We start from the raw sequence: 21,313 nt of genomic DNA on the forward strand, positions 1-21,313 counted from the left end.
TGGGCTCTTGCTGTCTGACTGCATGGTCTGAGGGCTACCTGAGAGTTGGGGTCTCGCTATACCTGACTAGATTGAACATCACCTCCCTGACAATCGGGATCTTACCACCCCTAACTGGGTGCTTCATCTTGTTCACCCTCTCATCCTGTCTCCCCACACTGGGTTACCTTCTGATCGTCCGGGATCCCATGCTCTCCCTGACCAGAGTGCCTGCCATGCTGGTGCCTGCTGGGAACAGTCCTCAGTGGGACCCTTCCTGTGGACCCTGCCCTCCGACCTCCAACCTCATCCATCCAGAGTACCCCTTGCACCTCCCGCACTGACCTCTTCCTGGTGTCCCAGAGTCTGAAAATATTTGTAGCCCACTGTATGTTGGGCACAGTTTTACTGCATTTTTCCATATTTTGCCATTATTTATTCACAGGTTTTATCATATCCCTTGGTAAAATGTAAGCAGAATCTTGGCAGGATGTGTCCGTTTCACTATTCTACAACTAGCAATCTCCATCCTATGTTTACTGAATAAAACACAGCCTGCTGGACTATGCTTGGGGTTGCTCTGTAACACAATGATGGATCTGAGAGCCCTTGGTTCCCAGGACTCCATCACTTCAGCCAAATCCTTAGAATTTGTAAACCCTCAGAATTTGTAAATCCTACAGCAACACTTGAAGAAGCCAAAAACCTTCCCTGGGTAGAAGATGAAGGTAAACTTGTGGCCCCATAGCCGGTTAGGGAAGCACTTGTCCCCACTGGCCTTGTGGCCCGAGCCTCAGTCTCCCCATTGGTGGAGTAATTGTCTCTCCCCAGGACACAGAACATGGCCCAGCCTCATGGCCATGCCCACAGAGGGTGTGGGTAAGGAGCAGCAGCTCCCTGGGCTCTGATGGCAGCTGCTGCTGCACACTGAGATGATTTTCCCCCTGATGGCTCCTGGGGCACCCAGGGCCTGCAGAGGCTGAGGTGCTGACTGCTGTGTGCATGCAAGGAGCAACTCCTTCCCGAGTCAATGAAAGTCCTGGGGATGTGGTGAGGATCGTGACAGTCAAGACTGCCACCCCTAGACCTGACCTTGCTGAGGAAGGACGGATAATGCATGGGTACAGTGCCGCACACGAGCGGCCTGACCCAATCCAATAGCAGGGGAGGGCACACACCCACAGGAGAGGCTCTCTGCTGCAAAGGTGTCAGAGCTGCCCAACGTGACTCTGGCTGCACCTCACTCTGGTGAGAGTCCTAAAGGCCACGCAGGGTCTGAAGGAAAAGGCAGCTCTTATAGTCCGTGCATCCAAGCTGCCCCTGAAGGTGCGACTCCCTGGACTAATTCATTGCTCAAAGATCTAACATTCTATTACATGCACATGCCACACTTCGCCTTTCCACTTCCCAGTTACAGTCACAGAGGTTATCAGGGATTAGTCAAGCCAATTTTACCAAAACCACTTCTGGGCTTACCAGTCTATTATCTTAAAAGACAGTAACAAACATCTGAAATGTTATACTAAGCCAGGTCAGTTGGGAAAAAGAGTAAGTTTACCACAGGTCCATCAGTAAGATAGCCATGAAAACTTACTGTTACAATTTTTTTAGTCCCTTCCTTCTCCCTTCTATCTCCCCTCTCTTCTTGATTGTCTTCTCACTTGGGAAAGATCTATCTTCCTATTTGCATCTATCATATACATACACAGTGTATATATGTATGTATATATGTATACTACATATAGTTATACTGTGGGCTTCTCATATAAGAGAAACCACACAATATTTAAGCTTGTGTGTCAGATTTATTTCACTTATGGTCTCAAGGTGCATCCATTTAATTGTTAAATTAAACACACAATAAAACATGTTTAAATACACATCTACTCTATGTTCTACTCCTATGTATTTATCAGAGGAAAAAAAGCTACAGGTTGAGTATCTCTTACCAGAAACAAATGGCACAGGAAGTGTCCCAGATTTCAGAGTTTGGAGTATGAGTATATACATAATGAGATATCTTGAGGATGGGATCCAAGTCTAAACACAAAACTCATTTGTTTCATCTGTACCTGTATACATAGCCTGATGGCAATTTTATACAATAACTTTGGTATACCTGCACTGTGACTGTGACCTGACACGGGAGGTCAGGGTGTGGAATTTTCTATTTGTGGCTTCATATAGTTAAAAAGTGTCAGATTTAAGCATTTCAGAGTTCAGATTTTTGGGGCAGAGATGTTCATCTTGCAAGGATATTCCTGGTAACCTTCTGAACAGTCCAGATCTGCAAACAATCCAGAGGTCTGTCAGCAGAAAAGTAGGTAAGACTATAGGAGATCAACAAAATGGAATAGAACTTAGAAGCACAACAGAACTGTTGAAATGCAAAACCACAAATAAATTACAGGTTAGTCACCAGAATCTGGACAGAAAATAGCTCTTCCATTATGATTTCACTCATGAAATTCTTTTTTTGGTACTGGGGATCGAACTCAGGACCTTGCGCCTGCGAGGCAGGCACCGGCGCCACTGAGCTACATCCCCAGCCCCCACTTAGGAAACTCTTTGGTGCTAGATTGTGATAACAATTTGGGGAGGCGAAGCAGAGAGCTGACTGACTGGAGGTGGGACGTGTGGATAAGGACTGGACCTTGCTTGGGCGGTGGATATGCTGGTGTACACAATGAACTGCCCAGACTCACGGAGGCACCTCACAGCCACATATCTCAGAGTGACCATGCAGAGTGGCCAGGAAGGATTCAGAACCCAGGAGTGTGAGCCTGGAGTCCATTCTCAGTAGGAGACTGAGACTTTCTGCATAAGGCAAACAACGGATACCTCGATGGCCAAACCCGAGGAACAACTGAGATACCATATGTGAACGCTGGAATGTAAATGGGGAAATGATCTAACTATAATGAAGGTGGAGTCTCCAGTCTTTTCCTCCTAGTCAGCTCCAACACATTGAGAAGGGAAGACAGAAATGAAACATATAGCAGGAAGGGGGGAAGATAAAAAAGGAGAAAAATCTCCCCCAAATGGACCCAAATGACTGTCATAGAAAATAAGAGAAGAGATAAGAAAAAGGTATGATCTGTGAAGAGACATAATATCTGGGTGTCAGGTATTCCATAAGAGAAAAGACAGAAAATGAAGGAGATGAAACTATTAAGGACACGCATTTCTAGACTAAAAGGACCACTAAATATCGGACAAGGGGTAAAAATAGACCACACTCAAAATCTCAGTGTCACAGTCCACTATAGTAAAGTAAAAAAGAAAAACTTAAGACAGACTGGTGGGTGGAGAATGCTTTTGTCCATGGGATCCAGAATCAGAATGACAACTAACATCTTGACAGTGACATGACATTAAAAGTCAAGAGTTCAAAGAAAGAGGGAAAATGTTTTCTAACTCAGAATTCGATGCCTAAAATATTTATGTCCATAAAATAATTTCTCAAGAAGCTACCTTTTTCTACAAAAGGAAATCAAGCCCAAGAAAGGAAGACAGCTAGGGCCCAGGGCAGTAAAGGAGGCAAACAGGACCCTTGGGAGAACGGCAACCAGGGAGCCAGGACATGTGCCAAGGACAGGCTGGGAGCCGCAGGCCTCCTGGAGACAGAATGGCTAGGAGAGGCCTCCAGAAGAGAAGGCTGACTACATTCTTTCTATGGTTGACTATGTCAAAGGGGATTTAGACAATGGTAGGAAAGAATTTTGGAGGAAAATTAGTATCAACTACTTAGAAAAAAATGTATCCCAACGTTATTAACTCCACTAAAAGTTGGAACAAACAGAATAATCACAATTATATGGCTCAGTTAAAGACAGTGTCTAAATAGTCACAAAAATGCAAGCAATGAATACCAATATTGGGAAGCCAAAAGGTGAAACATAGGCATGTTTATGATGGTGAAGGTGATGAGAGAAAACAAATCTTCAGTTTCCATCAGGAAAAGTCAACAGATAAGGCCTGGCCACCTCCATCCCCACAAAGAAAGAGGAAAAGAAAACAGGAGGAAACAGAGCAAGCACGTTATTTACACATAAGCATGTGACTGGCAAATCGAACAGCTAAGAAGCTGAGAAAGTGTACAACATGTGTTCATGTTATGGGGTGTGGGTGCAGAACCCTGCTGCTTTCATAATTCATGTAGAATTATTTGGCTCTAAAATATATGCAAGAGACAACTAATTAAAAGTACCACTAAAAATGGTTCAATCTGGGTTCTTCGGTGAAAGGAATTTACCAGAATGTACAGCTATTGGTCACTTACAGATTATGATCTTATCTTTGGGAACAAATTAAATTTTTAACACTTTTAGAACCAACAGGAGTAAAAGAACTTTTAAAAAGTGAACAAATATCAACAAATTGGCTAATTACCATAGGTTCCACACTTTGTTCTAATTGTACAAAGAACAATTTCCTCCATCACGAACTTAGGACTGTTGAGGGCAGGCCCTTCCTCCTCCTGGTCACCCTCCTCTGACCACATGAGGCTCCAACATGACCACACATGGAGTCCTAGTCATCAGCACAGGTGCCACCTCCTTCACGAGCCTCTGCCTCAGGGGAACCCTTACAACGACCCCACAGAGCTGTCACACAGTTCATATTGGTCCCTTTGATTACGATTTCACCGCACTATTCCTAGATTTTTTTCCAGCTGCAAAAAAATTATAATTATTTTCCTTCAAAATATCTAAGGCATATTACTTCAACAAATATGTTGCTCTTTCATTCTAAGAAACACTGAACAAACTAGGAATAGAAAGGAAGTTCTTTAACATGATAAAGGCTATGTATGAAAAACCCAGATTTAACATTACACACAATGCCGAAAAACTGGATGCTTTCTTATAAGATCAAGAATGAGACCAGAATTCCCACTCTTGACACGTTCCTTCAATATTATCCTAGAAGTTCTTTCCAGGCAAACTAGTCAAGGGAAAAATAGGTATAAAAGGCATCCAGACTGAACAGGAAGAAGTAAAACTTATTCTCAGATGATGTGATCTTATGCACAGAAAATGCTAGAGAATCCACACACATACAAAAATGGTGAGAATTAAAAAATTAGCTTAGCGAAGTTGCAGGATTCAATATCAATATGCAAAAATGCATTGTACCCCCAAACACTAGCAATGAATATTCCCAGAAGAAAAGAAAGACAAAATTCCATTTATAATAGTACTGTATTATAAAGAATAAAATTCGGGGCTGGGGATTTAGCTCAGTGGTTCCGGTGCCTGCCTTGCAAGTGCAAGGACCCAAGTTCGATCCCCTGTACCAAAAAAAAAAAAAAAGAATAAAATTCTTTGAAATAAATTTTTTTAAAAAAGCACAGAATGTGTAGTCTAAAAACTACAAAGTATTGCTGAAAATAATTAAAGTTAAGTAAAAAGAAAGATATACTAAGTACAGGGATTGAACAATGTAATATAATTAAGGTGCGAGGGCAGAGGAGGAGGTTTCTGGGTTGCCATAGCACTGTTCCCAGTGCAGAGGAGGTGGCTTCATGGCTGCTGTAGCACCACTCCTAGCACAGAGGGGGTGGGCACCAGCTGCAGACACCCCTCCCCGCCCAGTCGAAATTAGGAGGTACACAAACAAGCCTCAAAATCAGACTTCCAGATCATCTATAGCAACCCCAAAGGGAAACCAGATGGAACACTCTGATACTCAAACATGGGACTCCCTAAACTGGCAACAAAAGAGGGAGGATCTGGAAAAAACGAGATCAGAAATAATTTCTCAGATAACAGGAGAGATTAAGCCATGAAAGACATGATTAATAAATCTAGAGAGGACACAGATAAAAAAAGTAGACAAGCAGAGGAACACAATGGAATCCCAACATAGTAAACAAATGGAATCCATAAAACAGATACAAACAGATTTCTGGGAGATTAAAAGCTCCACTGAAAGTCTACACAGCAGAACGAGCCAATGTGAGGACAGAATTTCAGATATAGAAGCTAAGATTGCAATTAGTGACCAGGAAAAGAAAAATTGCTTTAAAATTGTAAGGGAACATGAGAAATCAATCCAGCAGCTGCTAGACAATGCAAAGAAGAATAACATAAAACTCATTGGAGTCAATGAAGAAACAGGAGAGAGTGCAGACGACATAAAAAAAAACTGTTCACAGAAGTGATGGCACAAAACTTCCCAAGCAGGGGAAAAGAACTTGACATAGAGATAAGTGACGTATATAGGACTCCAACTAGCCTTGATTAAAAAAAAAAAAGATCTACACATAGGCATATAATTGTTAAGATTCCAGAAACCCAACAGAAAAAAAAAGTTCTACATGCAGTTGGAGAAAAGAAACAAATCACATACAAAGGAAAGCGCATCAGAATAACAGCAGACTTGTCAACACAAACCATCAAGGCAAGAAGAGATTGGAGTGATGTATTCCAACCCCTAAAAGAAAACAGCCTCCAACCCAGATTGATGTACCCTGCAGAACTATCTTTCAAAATTGATGGAGAAATAAGATACTTTCATGACAAGGAGCACCTTAGGAAGTTCACGAATACCAAACCAGCACTCCAAAGAATTTTACACAATATCCTAGGAACAGACATTGAGGATCACAACCCCAGGAAGCAAAGCAGAAAGAACCCATCTGGCATGACAAGAAATTAAATGTAAAGGGGGAGAACCCAACAAAAAGAAGAAGTCATGGCAATGACAAGTCAATATGTTTCAGTTATAACCATCAACGTTAATGGTTTCAATTCACCAATCAAAAGAAATAGACTGGCAGAATGGGTCAAGAAGCAAAATACAACAATACGCTGCATACAAGAAACACACTTAATTCAAAAGGAAACTCATAGACTGAAAGTTAAAGGGTGGAAAACAATACTCCATGTGACAGGAACCCGAAAAAAAGCAGGAGTAGCTACCCTCTTGGCAGATCAAGTAGATTTCAAACCAACACTGATTAAGAGAGACAAAGAAGGACACTACATCCTTGTAAAGGGAACAATCCAAGAGGAAGAGATGACAATCATAAATATCTATGCACCAAACACTAGTGCACCCAACTATATAAAACAAATACTAATGTACATGAAAAGTCATATATGCACTAATACAATAGAAGTGGGGGACCTCAATACCCCACACCACAAATACATAGAGCAACTAGACAAAAAATAAGTAATGAAATACTAGAACTCAATAGAACACTTGAACAAATGAACTTAAAAGATGTTTACAGAGTCTTCCACCCCACTAAATCAGAATACACATTTTTCTCAGCTGCACATGGGTCGTTCTCCAAAATAGACCACATACTCGCTCATGCAACATGTTTAAGTAAGTGCAAAGCAACTGAAGTTATCCCCTGTATATTATCAGACCATAGAGTGATGAAATTGGAGATCAATAGCAAAAGAAGCTCAAAAAATTTCATAAACATGTGGAAATTGAACAACACACTTCTGAATAACCAATGGATCACAAAGGAAATTAAAGAAGAAATCAGACAGTTCCTTCAATTAAAAGACAATGACAATATAACATATCGGAATCTGTGGGACACAATGAAAGCGGTCTTATGAGGGAAATCCATTAGCAGTATATACTCATATTAGGAAAACAGAACAAGCCCAATTAAACCTCAAGCTTCTAGAAAAAGAAAAGCAGAACAAACCCAAAGCTCGTACAAGGGAGGAAATTATAAAGATCAGAGGAGAAATCAATACAATAGAGACTAAGAGAACGATACAAAAAAAAAAAAATCAATGAAGCCAAGAGTTGGTTCTTCCAAAGAATAAATAAAATTGACAAACCGTTAGCCAACCTCATCAGAAAAAGGATAGAAAAGGCCCAAATCCATGCAATTAGGAATGAAAAGGGTGAAATTACAACAGACCCACCAGAAATCCAGAGGATCATCAATACCTACTTCCAGAACCTATACATCAATAAGATGGACAACACAGAGGAAATGGACAGATTCCTAGATACATAAGAATTACCAAAGTTGAACGAAGAAGACCTGAAAATTCTAAATGACCCAGTATCAATCAATGAAATTGAAAATGTAATTAAAAACTTATCAACTAAGAAAAGCCCAGGCCCTGATGGCTTCACTGTTGAATTCTACAAGACATTTAGAGAGGAACTACTGCCACTATTGTTTAAACTCTTCAATGAAATTGAAAGGGAAGCAATACTCCCAAATTAATTCCTGGAAGCAAGCATCACCTTGATCCCCAAAGCAGAGAAAGACCCAACTGAAAAAGAGAACTATAGGCCAATCTCACTAATGAACATAGATGCAAAAATCCTTAATAAGATAATGGCAAACAGAATGCAGATGATCATCAAGAGGGTCATACACCCTGATCAAGTGGGATTCATCCCAGGGATGCAGGGATGGTTCAATATACACAAATCAATCAATGTAATACACTATATCAATAGAGCCAAGGACAAATATGATTATCTCCATATGATTATCTCCATAGACGCAGAAAAAGCATTTGACAAAATCCAACATGCATTTATGATAAAAACCCTACAAAAAATTGGAATAGATGGTCTCTACCTCAAACTGATAGAAGCCATCTATGAAAAACCAACAGCCAATATCATACTAAATGGTCGAAAACTGAAATCCTTCACACTAAAATCAGGAACAAGACAAGGATGTCCACTATCATCACTCTTGTTCAATATAGTTCTGGAAACATTAGCCACGGCAGTTAGACGAGAAAGAAATAAAAGGAATAAAGATAGGTAATGAAGAAGTCAAATTGTCATTATTTGCAGATGACATGATACTGTATATAGAAGATCCCAAGAACTCCACCAAAAGTCTTCTAGACTTAATAACCAAATTCAGTCAAGTAGCTGATTACAAGGTCAACACAAAAAATTCAATAGCGTTCCTCTACACCAATGACAGACTCACTGAGAGAGAAATAGGGCAAATAATTCCTTTCACATAGCACCCAAAAAACTGAAATATCTAGGAATCATCCTAACGAAAGAAATCAAAGACCTCTTCTCTGAAAACTATGGCACTCTGAAAAGAGAGATTCAAGATGATATCAGAAAATGGACAGACATCCCCTGCTCCTGGGTAGGAAGGATTAATATAGTGAAAATGGCCATACTTCCAAAACTGCTATATAGATTTAATGCAATTCCAATTGAGATCCCAGCAGCATACTTCATAGACCTCGAGAAAACTATCCAAAAATTCATTTGGAACAAGAAGAGACCCAGAATAGCAAAAGCAATTCTAGGTAACAGAGACATGGCAGGGAGTATCACAATCCCGAACCTGTAACTCTACTACAAAGCTACTGTGATAAAAACAGCATGGTACTGGCAAAGAAACAGACCTGAGGACCAGTGGAACAGATTAGAAGGTGCAGAAACAACGCCAGACACACTCAGCCATCTCATCTTTGATAAAGGAGCCAAACACCCTCACTGGAGGAAAGACAGTCTCTTTAATAAATGGTGCTGGAAAAATTGGGCTTCAACTTGCCAAAGACTAAAACTAGACCTGTATCTCTCACCATGCACTAAACTAAAATCAAAATGGATTAAAGATCTAAATATCAAAATAGAAACTCTGAACCTGTTGGAACAGAAGTTAGGTAGAACTCTTGAAGACGTCGGCGTAGGAAAAGATTTTATGAACAAAATCTCAGTTGCCTGTGAACTAGCACAAACAATCAACAAGTGGGATCTCTTCTTATTAAAAAGCTTCTGCACAGCAAGAGAAACCACCAGCAGTGTGAAGAGACAACCCACAATCTGGGAAAAAATCTTCACCTGCTCTTCCTCAGACAAAGGTCTACTATCTTGAATCTATAAAGAACTTAAAAAGATCAGACCTCCCAAATTTAAAGACCCAATTCAAAAATGGGCATCTGTAGTGAACAGACATTTCTCAGACAAAGAAGTAGAAATTGCAAATAAACATATGAAAAAATGTTCAACATCACTGGTCATTTGAAAGTTGCAAATGAAAACAATGCTGAAATTCCACCTCACCCCAGAAAGAATGGCTGCTATCATGAAATCAACCAATAACAAATGCTGGCGGGGCTGTGGGGAAGGAGGAACCCTGCTCCACTGCTGGTGGGAGTGCAGACTGGTGCAACCACTGTGGAAATCAGTGTGGAGATACCTCAAAGAACTAGGGCTGGAAGTCCCATTTGACCCAGCTTTTTCCCTGCTGGGGATCTTCCCCAAAGAATTAAAAGAATCATACCACAGTGATATATGTGCACCCATGTTCATTGCTGCACAGTTTGTAATGGCTAAAACTTGGAAGCAGCCCAAGTGCCCATCAACTGGAGACTGGATAAAGAAAATGTGGTTTTTCTATAAAATAGAGTACTACTCAGCCATAAAAAATGAAAGAGTAGAGACATTTATAGTAAATGGATGCACACTGAGGCGATATTCTTAAGTGAAATAAATAGGACACACGTGTAAATACTGAATAGTTTCTGTAGTGTGAGAAACTGAAAGTGCAAATAAGGACTTAACAGTACAATAGATAATGTGAAACAGGAAGAAAAGGGGCAAAGGGGAAGGGGAAGTGGGAGGGCTAGGGGTAAAGAAGGGAATGGAATGAATATGAGAAAATGAAAAAATGGAAACAAAGTCTCTGTAAATAGGGAGGGATGGAGGGGTTGAAGGGAGGGCAGGGGAAGGGGGAAAAATAAGAACTGAGAGATTATGTGAAGGTGCAGATTTCCAATGATGAATGTCATTATATTGTATACCTAAAATGTACCATTAAAAACTATTTTAAAAAATATTATTATGGTGCAATAATCCCTGAAAAAAATCCTGAAAAAGAAAAAGGCTGAGGAACCTACTCCCCAATTTCAACCCTGGCTGCAAAGCTGCATTAATCAAAACAGGGTGGTACTGGCACCAGGTGGACACACAGACCATGGAGTAGAGTAAGGAGTCCAAAAACAAACTCTCACTCCCATTGCTAACTGATGTTTTAAAATGTTGCCAATGTTCTTTTTAAAATGTTGCTGGGTGGGGTGGCACACCTGAAATCTTAGTATTCTTCCAGACTAAAGCAGGGAAGATCACAAACATGAGCCCAACCCAGGCAATGTAGCAACTTAGTAAATACTTGCCTAAAAAAAAATTTAAAAATGAGGAAGTGGGAGGGTTAGCGGAAAGGAAAAAATATGAGAAAAGGAAAAAATGGAAACAAAGTGTATGTAAATAGGGAGGGAGGGAGGGGGTGAAGGGAGGGGTGGGGAATGGGTAAAAAATAAGAACCAAGATACATCATGCAAAGGTACAATTCCCAATGATGAATGTAACTGTATTGTATATGTAAATGGACCAATATACTTAAAAAAAAAAAAGATGCCAGAACAGAAGCTGGACAGGCACATGCAAAGGAATGAAGCTGGGTCCTACCTCACACCATACTCAAACATCAACTCCAATGGATCAATGGCCTAAATGTGCACATTAAAACTCTAAAATTGGGCCAGGGATTTAGTTCAGTGGTTTTGCCGCCTGCTGTGCAAGTGCAAGGACCGGAGTTCGATCCCCGGTACCAAAAAAACAAAAACAAAACAAAACAAAACAAAACCCTCTAAAATTCTTCAAGGAAAATATACGAATAAATCTTTGTAGCTTTTGATTAGGCAATATTTTCTATTTTTTTGTTTTTTGCAGTAGTGGGGACTGCACCCAGGGTCTTATGCAAATGCTCTTCCCCTTTATTGAACTTCATTTTGAGATAAGGTCTCAGTTGCTCAGGCTGGGCTTGAACTTCTGATCCTCCTGACTCCGCCTCCCAAGTAGTTGGGATTTCAGGTCTCTCCCTCTGTCTTTCTCTCTTTGTCTCTATCTCTGTCTCTCTTTCTCTCCCTCACTCCTTGTCCCTGTTCCTGTCTCTTGTCTCTATCTGAGACAGGGTCTCACTCTCTCCCTGTAGTCCATGCTGGCCTTAACCTTGCGATCCTCCTGCCTCAGCCTCCCTAGTGCTGACATTAGAGGCAGGAATCACCATACCTGGCTGGTTTCTTATATACACACACACATACACACATACACACATGCATGCACATGCAACAAAAATAGATAGGGTATCATCAAAATTACAATTTTGTCCTTCAAAGGACATCACCAAGAAAGTGAAAAGACAACTTTTATGCTGTGAAAGATAAATATTAGCATATAATGTATCTCATAAAGTTCTAATATCCAGAATACAAAATCAACTTCTACTACTCAGTAATAGGAAGATAAACAATTCAGTTAAAAACAAGTAAAATAGGTATTTCTTTAAAGAATATATACAAACAGCCAATATAATAATCTTGAAAAGATGATTAACATCATTAGTTGGTAGGGAAATACAAACCAAAACCACAATGATATTCTATCTCACACCTATTAAAATAGCTATTAATGAAAAGAAGTGTTGGTAAGGATGTAGATAAACTGAAGTCTTTGTATAATGCTGATGGGAATGTAAAAATGGTTCGGCTACTATGGAAAAGTCTAGCAGTTCCTCAAAAAGTTAAACATAGCTACCATTTGACCTAACATTCCACTTCTAGACACTACATGTGATCAAAAAATACAGTGAACGACCGGGGATTTAGCTCAGTGGCACTATGCCTGCCTCGCCAGCATGAGGTCCTGAGTTTGATCCCAGTACCAAAAAAAAAATGCAGTGAATGTTTAAATCTTAAAAATTTATTATAGTGAAAGCCACATTGCTATTAATCTTTCTCAAAATATTTCCTCTTGCTTGGAACACGTCACTTTCTGGAGTGGTTCTGGAATCCTCTTTTCAGGAGGGTCTTTAGTTGTGCTGTCGTGGCTGCCTCAGTATTCTGAATAGATTCAAAATGTTTACCTTTCATGGTCATTTTGACTTCGGGGAAGAGCCAGAAGTCACAGTGGCAGGTCTGGTGAACAAGGTGGATGAGGATGCAGCATCATGTTTTTATGAGCTGCCTTTCTGCTGGATGGCACTCTGCAGCAGCATTCACTATATTTTTGATCATATCTCATAAAGACACTTGTGAAAGAGGACTTCCAGGACTGCTTCGGAAAATGGTAAGAATGTGGGATAAGTTTGTTTAAAGTAAGAGGGAGTACTCTGAGGGGGGATTAATGGCAATGTGTATTTTACTGTGATAATTTCATTTGATTATTATTTGTGGGAGACTGCAATACTGATTATGCCTAAAGCAAGCTGTAAGCAGTGAAGGATGTAAAGAGCTAACCCTACAATTGGCTTGTTTATGGAAGTGAGTCTGGCTAAAGCCTACATGTCGAGGTCAGAGTGACTCACACCCAAAATCCATTCCCACAATTAAAACCTTCTTAAATAAAAGGACAATGTTCTAATTACAACCATATATTTTGTCTATTCTGTTCCTAATTGGAGAATGCTTTACCTTGTCTTTTACAAGCCTTGCTTACATTAATTTCCATAGAAACCGCATGACTGCACAACCTCACACATAGTACTGCCCTTGCATGTAGCTCACCTTTACCCCAACTGATTACCAATAAAACTCAGTGGCTTTGACTGGCCAGCACCTTTGTCGGTTGTACCCACATTGGTCATCCTGGCCCCGCTTTCTCTTAGTCCTTTAATTGTTTTTTTCCCTCAAGCCTGCATCATATATTAAGTAGGAGACTGGATCCTACTACAGAGGTTTTTAATAACGTTTCAAGGATCCCCAGCAATTGATGCCCAATGGACAATTATTTATTTATTTATTTATTTTTTTGGATTTTTGAGACAGGGTCTTGCTATATAATTCAGGCTGGCTTTGAACTCATTATGTAGCCCAGGCTGGCCTTGAACTCATGGTGATCCTCCTGCCTCAGCCTCCTGAGTGCTGGGATTACAGGCCTGTGCCACCACACCCAGTACTGTAATAGTTTTTAAAATGTAAACATTCACTCTGTGTGTGTGTATGTGTGTGTATATACATATACATGTATATGTATATGTATATGTATATGTATATGTATATATATATGTGTATATATATTTCTATTTTATTTTTTGGTACTGGGGATTGGACTCAGGGCCTTGTGCTTGAGAGGCAGGCAGTGGCACCACTGAGCTAAATCCCCAACCCTTCACTGTATATTTTGGTCACAACTCGTATATACTTAGGAAAACTGAAAATATACATCCATATACAAACTTGCACATGGGTATTTATAGTAACATTACTTTTTTTTTGGAGACAGGATCTCACTATGGAACCAGGTTGACCTTGAACTCAAGGCAATCCTCCTGCCTCAGCCTCCTGAATACTGGGATTATAGGCATGCACCATCACATCTGGGTCATATAACAATATTACTGATTAAAAGCCAAAGAATAGGACCAAACAAGTGTTTATTAGCTGGCGAATAGATAAACAAAATGTATATACAATGAAATATTGTTCACCCATTAAAAATAATGAAGGGCTGACACATGCTAAAACATGAACTTTAAAAACAGTAAGCTAAGTGAAATAAAGAGACCCAAAAAGTCACCTATTGTATGACTCCCCTGATGTGAAAAGTCCTGAAGAGATAAAGCCATAGAGACAGAAAGCAGAATAGTAGTTGTCTGGAGCTAGAAGAAGAGAGCAATGAGGAGTGAGTGGATAAAGGGTATCTTGTTAAGATGAAAAGCATTTTGGAATTAGGTGTAGTGACAGTTCCACAATATTGCTAATCTACTAAAAACCACTGGATGATATCCTTTGGAATGACAAGTAGTAAATTTTAGGTTAAGAAGTATTATTGGAAATATATCACTACACGTTATACAGAGTTTTCTCACAAAGACATACATACTAGTTAGGCATATTTGCATCTGTGAAATTAAATTTAAAAAATCTCAAGTACACCTACACCTGTGTGTGTTACCTAAAGCCATGTGATACAGTACACAGTTTGCTCACTCATGTTCGCCTCCTTAGAGAAATGGAGGATGGTTCTAAGGAGAGAACAATACAAAGGTCATGGGCGATATCAAGAAACAAAAGTCCTGATGCCCTCCCAGGTCTTGTGTGAGTCCTTTCTGGATGCAGCCATCTTTCTACCCTTATAATGCTACACTGTAACTAAGATTTTCCTTTCCAGGGTCAAGTGGTCCCAGCCACTTGTAACCTAAGGGACTAACTGCTCATGCCACTGATGTCTACTGTTGGAACAGAGACATCAGTCATGACAGAAAGTAGGAAGCCTGCGAAGCCACACATGTGGAGAGCTGCTGTGGGCGACAGCACCCACCCCAATGGAGTCATCCTGGGCCCTCCCACAATCCTCGGTATATTCCCTGCCTGCCCTTTTATGCAGCTGGCTCCCCACCAGTCACTGGCTTGCTTTGACACCTCCACCTGGACTGTTCGACACCACAAGCCTTCTGTTGAATGGACACAAATCCTCCATCTTAGCAATTCTCTCTGCTGCTGGACCTGTAGCCTAGGTTGCTAGGTACATATGAGAGAGCTCCCAGAGTACCAGTAGATGAGATAAAAACTCTTTGTACCAACAATCCTTTCATTCACTTGTGCATTTACTTGATTAAAAAAAAGCTAAGCCTCATAAATTATTTAGGGAACAGACACATTCTGAAATCAACTTTATATCAATCTTTCAATTTTTAATTCAGTATCTTCACATAAAAAAAAGTTTGTTACAAAAAAAAGGAATTAAGATGTGTTATGTACATGTGCCAACTTTCCACAAGGAATGTAAACATTATGTACTAAACACATACTAATAAAATTTTAAAAAATTTTAAATAAAGAGATTTGCCTGAATCAAAATGGACCTAACCATTTAAAAATTAAAAGTCTTTCAACACTAGCTTGAAATAATCACTCCTGATGTTTTAAACTTCTTATTTGCAATTACTAGAAGTATATCCAACTTGTCTTAATAAAATGTGAATAAAAGTTTAAAGAAGGTTTTCTTATAGTGTCATATTCAGAGAGAAAAGAGAGGTCTTTAATATGTTTATCCTTAAAAAGTTATTTTAAGAGCCGGGGATTTAGCTCAGTGGCACTGCGCCTGCTTCCCAAGTGCAAGGTCCTGAGTTCGATCCCTGGTACCACAAAAAAAAAAAAAATTTATTTTAAAAGTAAAAATTTAATTACTTTAAGCAAGAAAATATAGTCAAAAACTGCAAAATGATATGTTGGTCAATAATGGATCAAATATGATAATCACATTAAGATCATAAAGAAGCTCGAAATTTTCCACTGTATCATTTCTATATTTAGATATGCTCAGATACACAGAACCTTGGCATCGAGTTACAGTAACATGATGTACAAGGGCATGGCCCAGGAGCAGGAGGCCATACCACAGTCCACTCTGTAGTGGTTAACACTATCTAGGCTGGTGTAAGTGTATTCTACGATGCTCTTTTACTGAACTAACATTCTTAATCTTTTTTTGTTGTTTTTTAGTATCTGTTTGCTTTTTATTGTCTCCTTTAACTTAAAGTTTTAATAGTGATTATTCACTAGTACCTTATCTGGTGGTAGGAAGATGAATAAAAGGTGAAACAACTGAAGCTTTATGTGTAAATGAATCATTTCTAAGTTAAAAATTAATACTATCTATAAATTCTAGGCCAGTTTTTTTCTTGGAAGATACTTACCAGTTCTTTTATGTACTATACAGTTGCACTATTATTCAGTCTTCCCTCTGTATCTAACTGTGGTCTAATCTCCTCCTTATAAGGACACCATGCATGTGAGATTACAGTAGTCTACCCTAATGACCTCATTTAATCTTTTTTTAATATTATAAAATGTACTTATTAGTGAAGAAATTCTAAAAAACAAATTATCTAAACATTCAATACAAACTAGGAAAGGAAAACAAAATATCCACAAAGGAGATATGTGAAAGCTAAAATAGAAATTAATAAATTAGCAAAACAGTGATAAATTAGCAAAAATGATCACTGAAAACATAGAAAAGTGGTATCTTATTGTGATTTTAAGCTTTTAAATACCGTTCATGCATCAAAATTATGTGATTTTTTCTTTCTTAGTCTGCTAATATAGTGGATTAACAATGGCTACTAAGGGAAGGAAACTAAAAAAAAAAAGACTGTTTTAGGATGGTTATGCTTTCACAGCAAAACTGAGCAGAAAGTTTTCATATACTTCTGTGCCTCCACATAGGAAGAGATGTAGCAACATCTAATTGAGTTACAATAGATGACTGTGTACTGACACATCATTATCATCCAAAGTCCACAGTTTACATTAGGGTTTTTTGGTACCGGGGATCGAACTCAGGTCCTCGGCTTGCACAGCAGGCAGCAAAACCACTGAGCTAAATCCCTGGCTCAGGGCTCAATCTTGGTGTTGTATATTCCATGGATTTTGACAAATGCATTGTAACATATATCCACCATCATAGTACTATAGAGTAATTTCTTAGCCCTAAGCATTACTTCTCCTCAAACTCTGTCAGCCACTGATATTTTTCTTAGTTATTTCTCTTACATCCATTCATTTGGCAAATATAAAGCAGTTGGGCAAGATTAAATAATAGTGAGACTGGCTCTCTTATACACTGTTGGTTGGAGTATAAATCAGTTAAATCAATTTGTGAAACAGCTTAGCTTTTTCTTTCATAAATGAACATATGCATACCTTATTATACAGTATCACACAATGAGTCTATGCCTAGGAATATCCGCAAGACAAACTGTGGCCCATATGCCCCAGAAAATATTCATGTAAAAGGACATTCATGAGAGCCTGGTCATAACAAAAACCTGGAAACAAACCAGATGCTCACCAACAGACTCAATCAATCATTTAAACTTAATCTTTTAAATATTCCCATTCTCCAAATACAGTCACATCCTGAAGTACTGGGGGTTAGGACTTCCATATGTGATTTTTTTAGAGTAAGTGATCCAGCCTATAGTAGGTATATTCATTAAAAAGTAAAAATTACATTTTACATCAGTGAATTTATTCCTTAGTTAGGAATTAGTTCAAGCAATCTTCAGAATTTATAACATCTTGAAAACATTAAGTCATGTGAGAAGGATAGAAAAAGGGAACATGGAATCCACAGATTTGTCCTAAAGAATATCATATGTATAAGAAGTAAAGGAAATGTTTTCCTTCTCACTTGTTTTATATCAACTGGTATCCAAAACATAATGGTACTATAGACATTCATTATATTATAGGTTAAATAGGCTCACTGGGCTTGTCTGGAAATCCAGTCACAATGCACAATATTATTTCCCTGGCAAAATGTGTTCCAGATACAGTAAAAGGATATCTGAGTTCTGGGTCAGGATGCTAATACTGTATGTGAGACTGTTGAGCCTGCCTGTTGGGATCCAATTGAGGGAGTGTTATAAGATGTGAAATATGGGAATAAAACTGAATTTCTCTTTGAAAGGTCGTTCAGCAGAACTAGCAGAGGATCAAACAGCCTTTGGGAATAGAATCATGTACAGAACAAATACCCAGCAAGAAACTACTGCTAAAAAGAAGGAAAGTGATCTCAAGAAAAGGAACTCAGGAGCCCAAGTTGGGCTTTATGTATTTATGTATTTACAGGAAAAAAGCAGATCCACTCATGGTCTATTCATGTGACTTTCCAAGAGTGACCTCTCAGTGGGTTAACACTGTTGCACTGCTAGGTAATTAGAGTTGGTGGAATTCTCACTGTAGATGTTCCTGCCACCCAAGTGTCACTGGGACAGATGTCTGCTGAAGACCACTACAAGGAATACCAAGCACTGTCTCTGAGTGCACAGAAGCCAAATGGTACCAAGGAAGCCAGCGGGGGTCAGTACAGTGACTGGGGACAGAGCAACAATGGCAGAGGTTACTCTTCTTGTTCTGGCTGAGCCAAAACCCTACCCACAGTCCAATTTCCTCAGAATACAACATGCACAAACTCAACAACAACAAAACTCTACAGTCTAGAGTATGGCTGGAAACTGCTAATACTGGCTTCCCTCCAAAGAAAATTCTTTTTTTTTTTTGGTACTGGGGATCGAACTCGGGACCTTGCAGTTGCGAGGCAGGCAGTGGAACCACTGAGCTAAATCCCCGGCCCATCAAATTCTTGACTCACCTGTTTGTAATGACACCTGCCCTACTGACCACTGCTGTAACATTTCTACACCAGTCATTCATCAAAGAGATGCCCTAGACTGAGGAAAAAAAAACTGAGGGTCTGTAATCCATCCTTACCTGCAAACCACCTCACCTGTCAAATGATGAACATGCTTGTATTTCACTCCCTCAGACGTCACTTTCTTGAGTGGTGTTTCTGAGGTCAGAGTCCCAGGTGTCTCCTTTTCTTGACTACTTGAAACATTAGGAAAAAGTTTCTTCAGCACTTTTTCCACAAACACTATAAAGGAAACCAATTAGTAAAAGAGAAAAATATCTTACTATATTTATTTAAATAATACAAGGCTTTCATTTAAAACAAAAAGTTACCCTTATCACATGAAAATCGGGCAAATGGACCCCATATTGATCACTACACCCCAGGGAGTTCTAGACAAAAATTTCAGACAACTACCCAGACACCAATCCTCAGACAATCCCCCAGGTCCTGCCCCTCAGATGACTCCCAGGTCCTACTCTCAGAAGGCCCCATATTGGTGCTGCTATTTTCCTCCTGGGCACAGCCTCAGAGGCTACCTGGGAAGAGCCAGGTCTCCAGGTGACATGTACTCTGCACTTGTGCTGTACTGATTGCTCTTCCCAGAGTGGGTCTCTCCTCTGAATTTTTCCTGTGCTGCAACTGTGAACCACCAGGGATCCAAGTCCCTCTAGGCCAGTCAGTCTATGTGCAGGCCACACAACTCCTAAAGTTAGTACCCATCTCATCTGAGACCAGGAGGACTCAGACGCTTGCCACCCTCTCCCACCATCTATCTCTCTCCTTCAAGCTGAGCAGACGGACAAATATAATCGAGGAAATGATTCTGTACAACTCACATGGTTTTAGCATGTATGTGGAGATTCTTCTCTTTACGTATATTAGTTTACATTCTAATTTATGGGGAGAGGGTCCTAATTAATAAATATTTCCATCCTGACTTCACTGTGGCTTATAAATGGACATGTTCTCAAAGGGCTTTTGGGCCACCTTCTGTCCCACTGCTCCCGGCCCAGAGGAAGGGGCTTCTGGGCCACCATCCCTCCCGCCACTCCCGGCCTAGAGGCAGGGGCTTCTGAGCTGCCGTCCCACTGCTCCTGGTCCAGAGGAAGAGGCTTCCAGGCCACCATCCCTCCTGCTGCTCCCAGCCCAGAGGTAAGGGCTTTTGGGCCCCCTTCTGTCTCGCCACTCCCGGCCCAGAGGAAGGGGCTTCCGGGCCACCATACCTCCCCCTGCTCCCGGCCCAGAGGTAAGGGCTTTTGGGCCACCTTCTGTTCTGCTGCTCCAGGCCCAGAGGAAGGGGCTTCCAGGCCACCATCCCTCCCACCACTCCCAGCCCCTCTCCCACCACTCCCAGCTCAGAGGAGGTGTGCCACGTGGGTGCCAACAGCAACCCCCGCCCCCCAAGTTGAAATGAGAAAACACGTAAATAAGTCTCAAAACCAGACTTCCAGATCCCCTACAGCAACCTCAAAGGGAAATGAGAGGGAACACTCTGATACTCAACCACCTGGACCCACTGAACTGGCAACAAAAGGGGATCTGGAAAAAAAGAAATCAGAAATAATTTCTCAGATAACAGGAGAAATTGTGCTTCTAGTGGAAGACATGATTAATAAATCTAGAGAGGAGCTGAGGAACATGATGGAATCCCAACATAGGAAACAAACAGAATCCATAAAACAGATGCAAATAGATTTCCAGGAGATGAAAGACTCCACTGAAAGTCTACACAGCAAAATGAGCCAATGTGAGGACAGAATTCCAGATATAAAAGATAAGACTGCAATTAATGACCAGGAAAAGAAAAATTGCTTCAAAATTATAAGGGAAAACGAGAAATCAATTCAGCAGTTGCTAGACGATGCAAAGAAGAATAACATAAGACTGACTGGAGTCAATGAAGAAACAGGAGAGAGTGCAGATGACATAAAAACACTCTTCACAACAGAAGTAATGGCAGAAAACTTCCCAAGCAAGGGAAAAGAACCTGACATACAGATAAGTGAGGCATACAGGTCTCCAAATAGCCTTGATCAAAAAAAACTACACATAGGCACATAATGGTAAAGATTCCAGAAACTCAACAGAAGAACAAAGTTTTACAAGCAGTTAGAGAAAAGAAACAAATCACATACATAGGAAACTCCATCAGAAT

At 40.0% G+C, this 21,313-nt stretch overlaps 1 protein-coding gene across 9 annotated transcripts in view; it reads right to left on the minus strand.

Moving 5' to 3' along the window:
• Erich1 (glutamate rich 1) overlaps positions 1–21,313 on the minus strand; it is a 116,977-nt gene that overhangs the window by 77,880 nt on the left and 17,784 nt on the right. For 7 of the 9 annotated variants that reach the window (XM_087210066.1, XM_021248192.2, XM_087210067.1 and 4 more), the window contains exon 2: positions 19,252–19,398. In XM_087210066.1, coding sequence (XP_087066192.1) covers positions 19,252–19,398 — 147 coding nt within the window. Of the gene's footprint in view, positions 1–19,251; positions 19,399–21,313 lie in introns of those variants that run through there. The other 2 variants (XM_021248195.2, XM_021248194.2) reach the window with 1 other exon arrangement.

The sequence above is a fragment of the Heterocephalus glaber genome, unplaced genomic scaffold, assembly GCF_053883595.1.
Source record: "Heterocephalus glaber isolate CG9 unplaced genomic scaffold, H.glaber_assembly_v1.0 deba00001104, whole genome shotgun sequence".
Lineage (NCBI taxonomy): Eukaryota > Metazoa > Chordata > Mammalia > Rodentia > Bathyergidae > Heterocephalus > Heterocephalus glaber.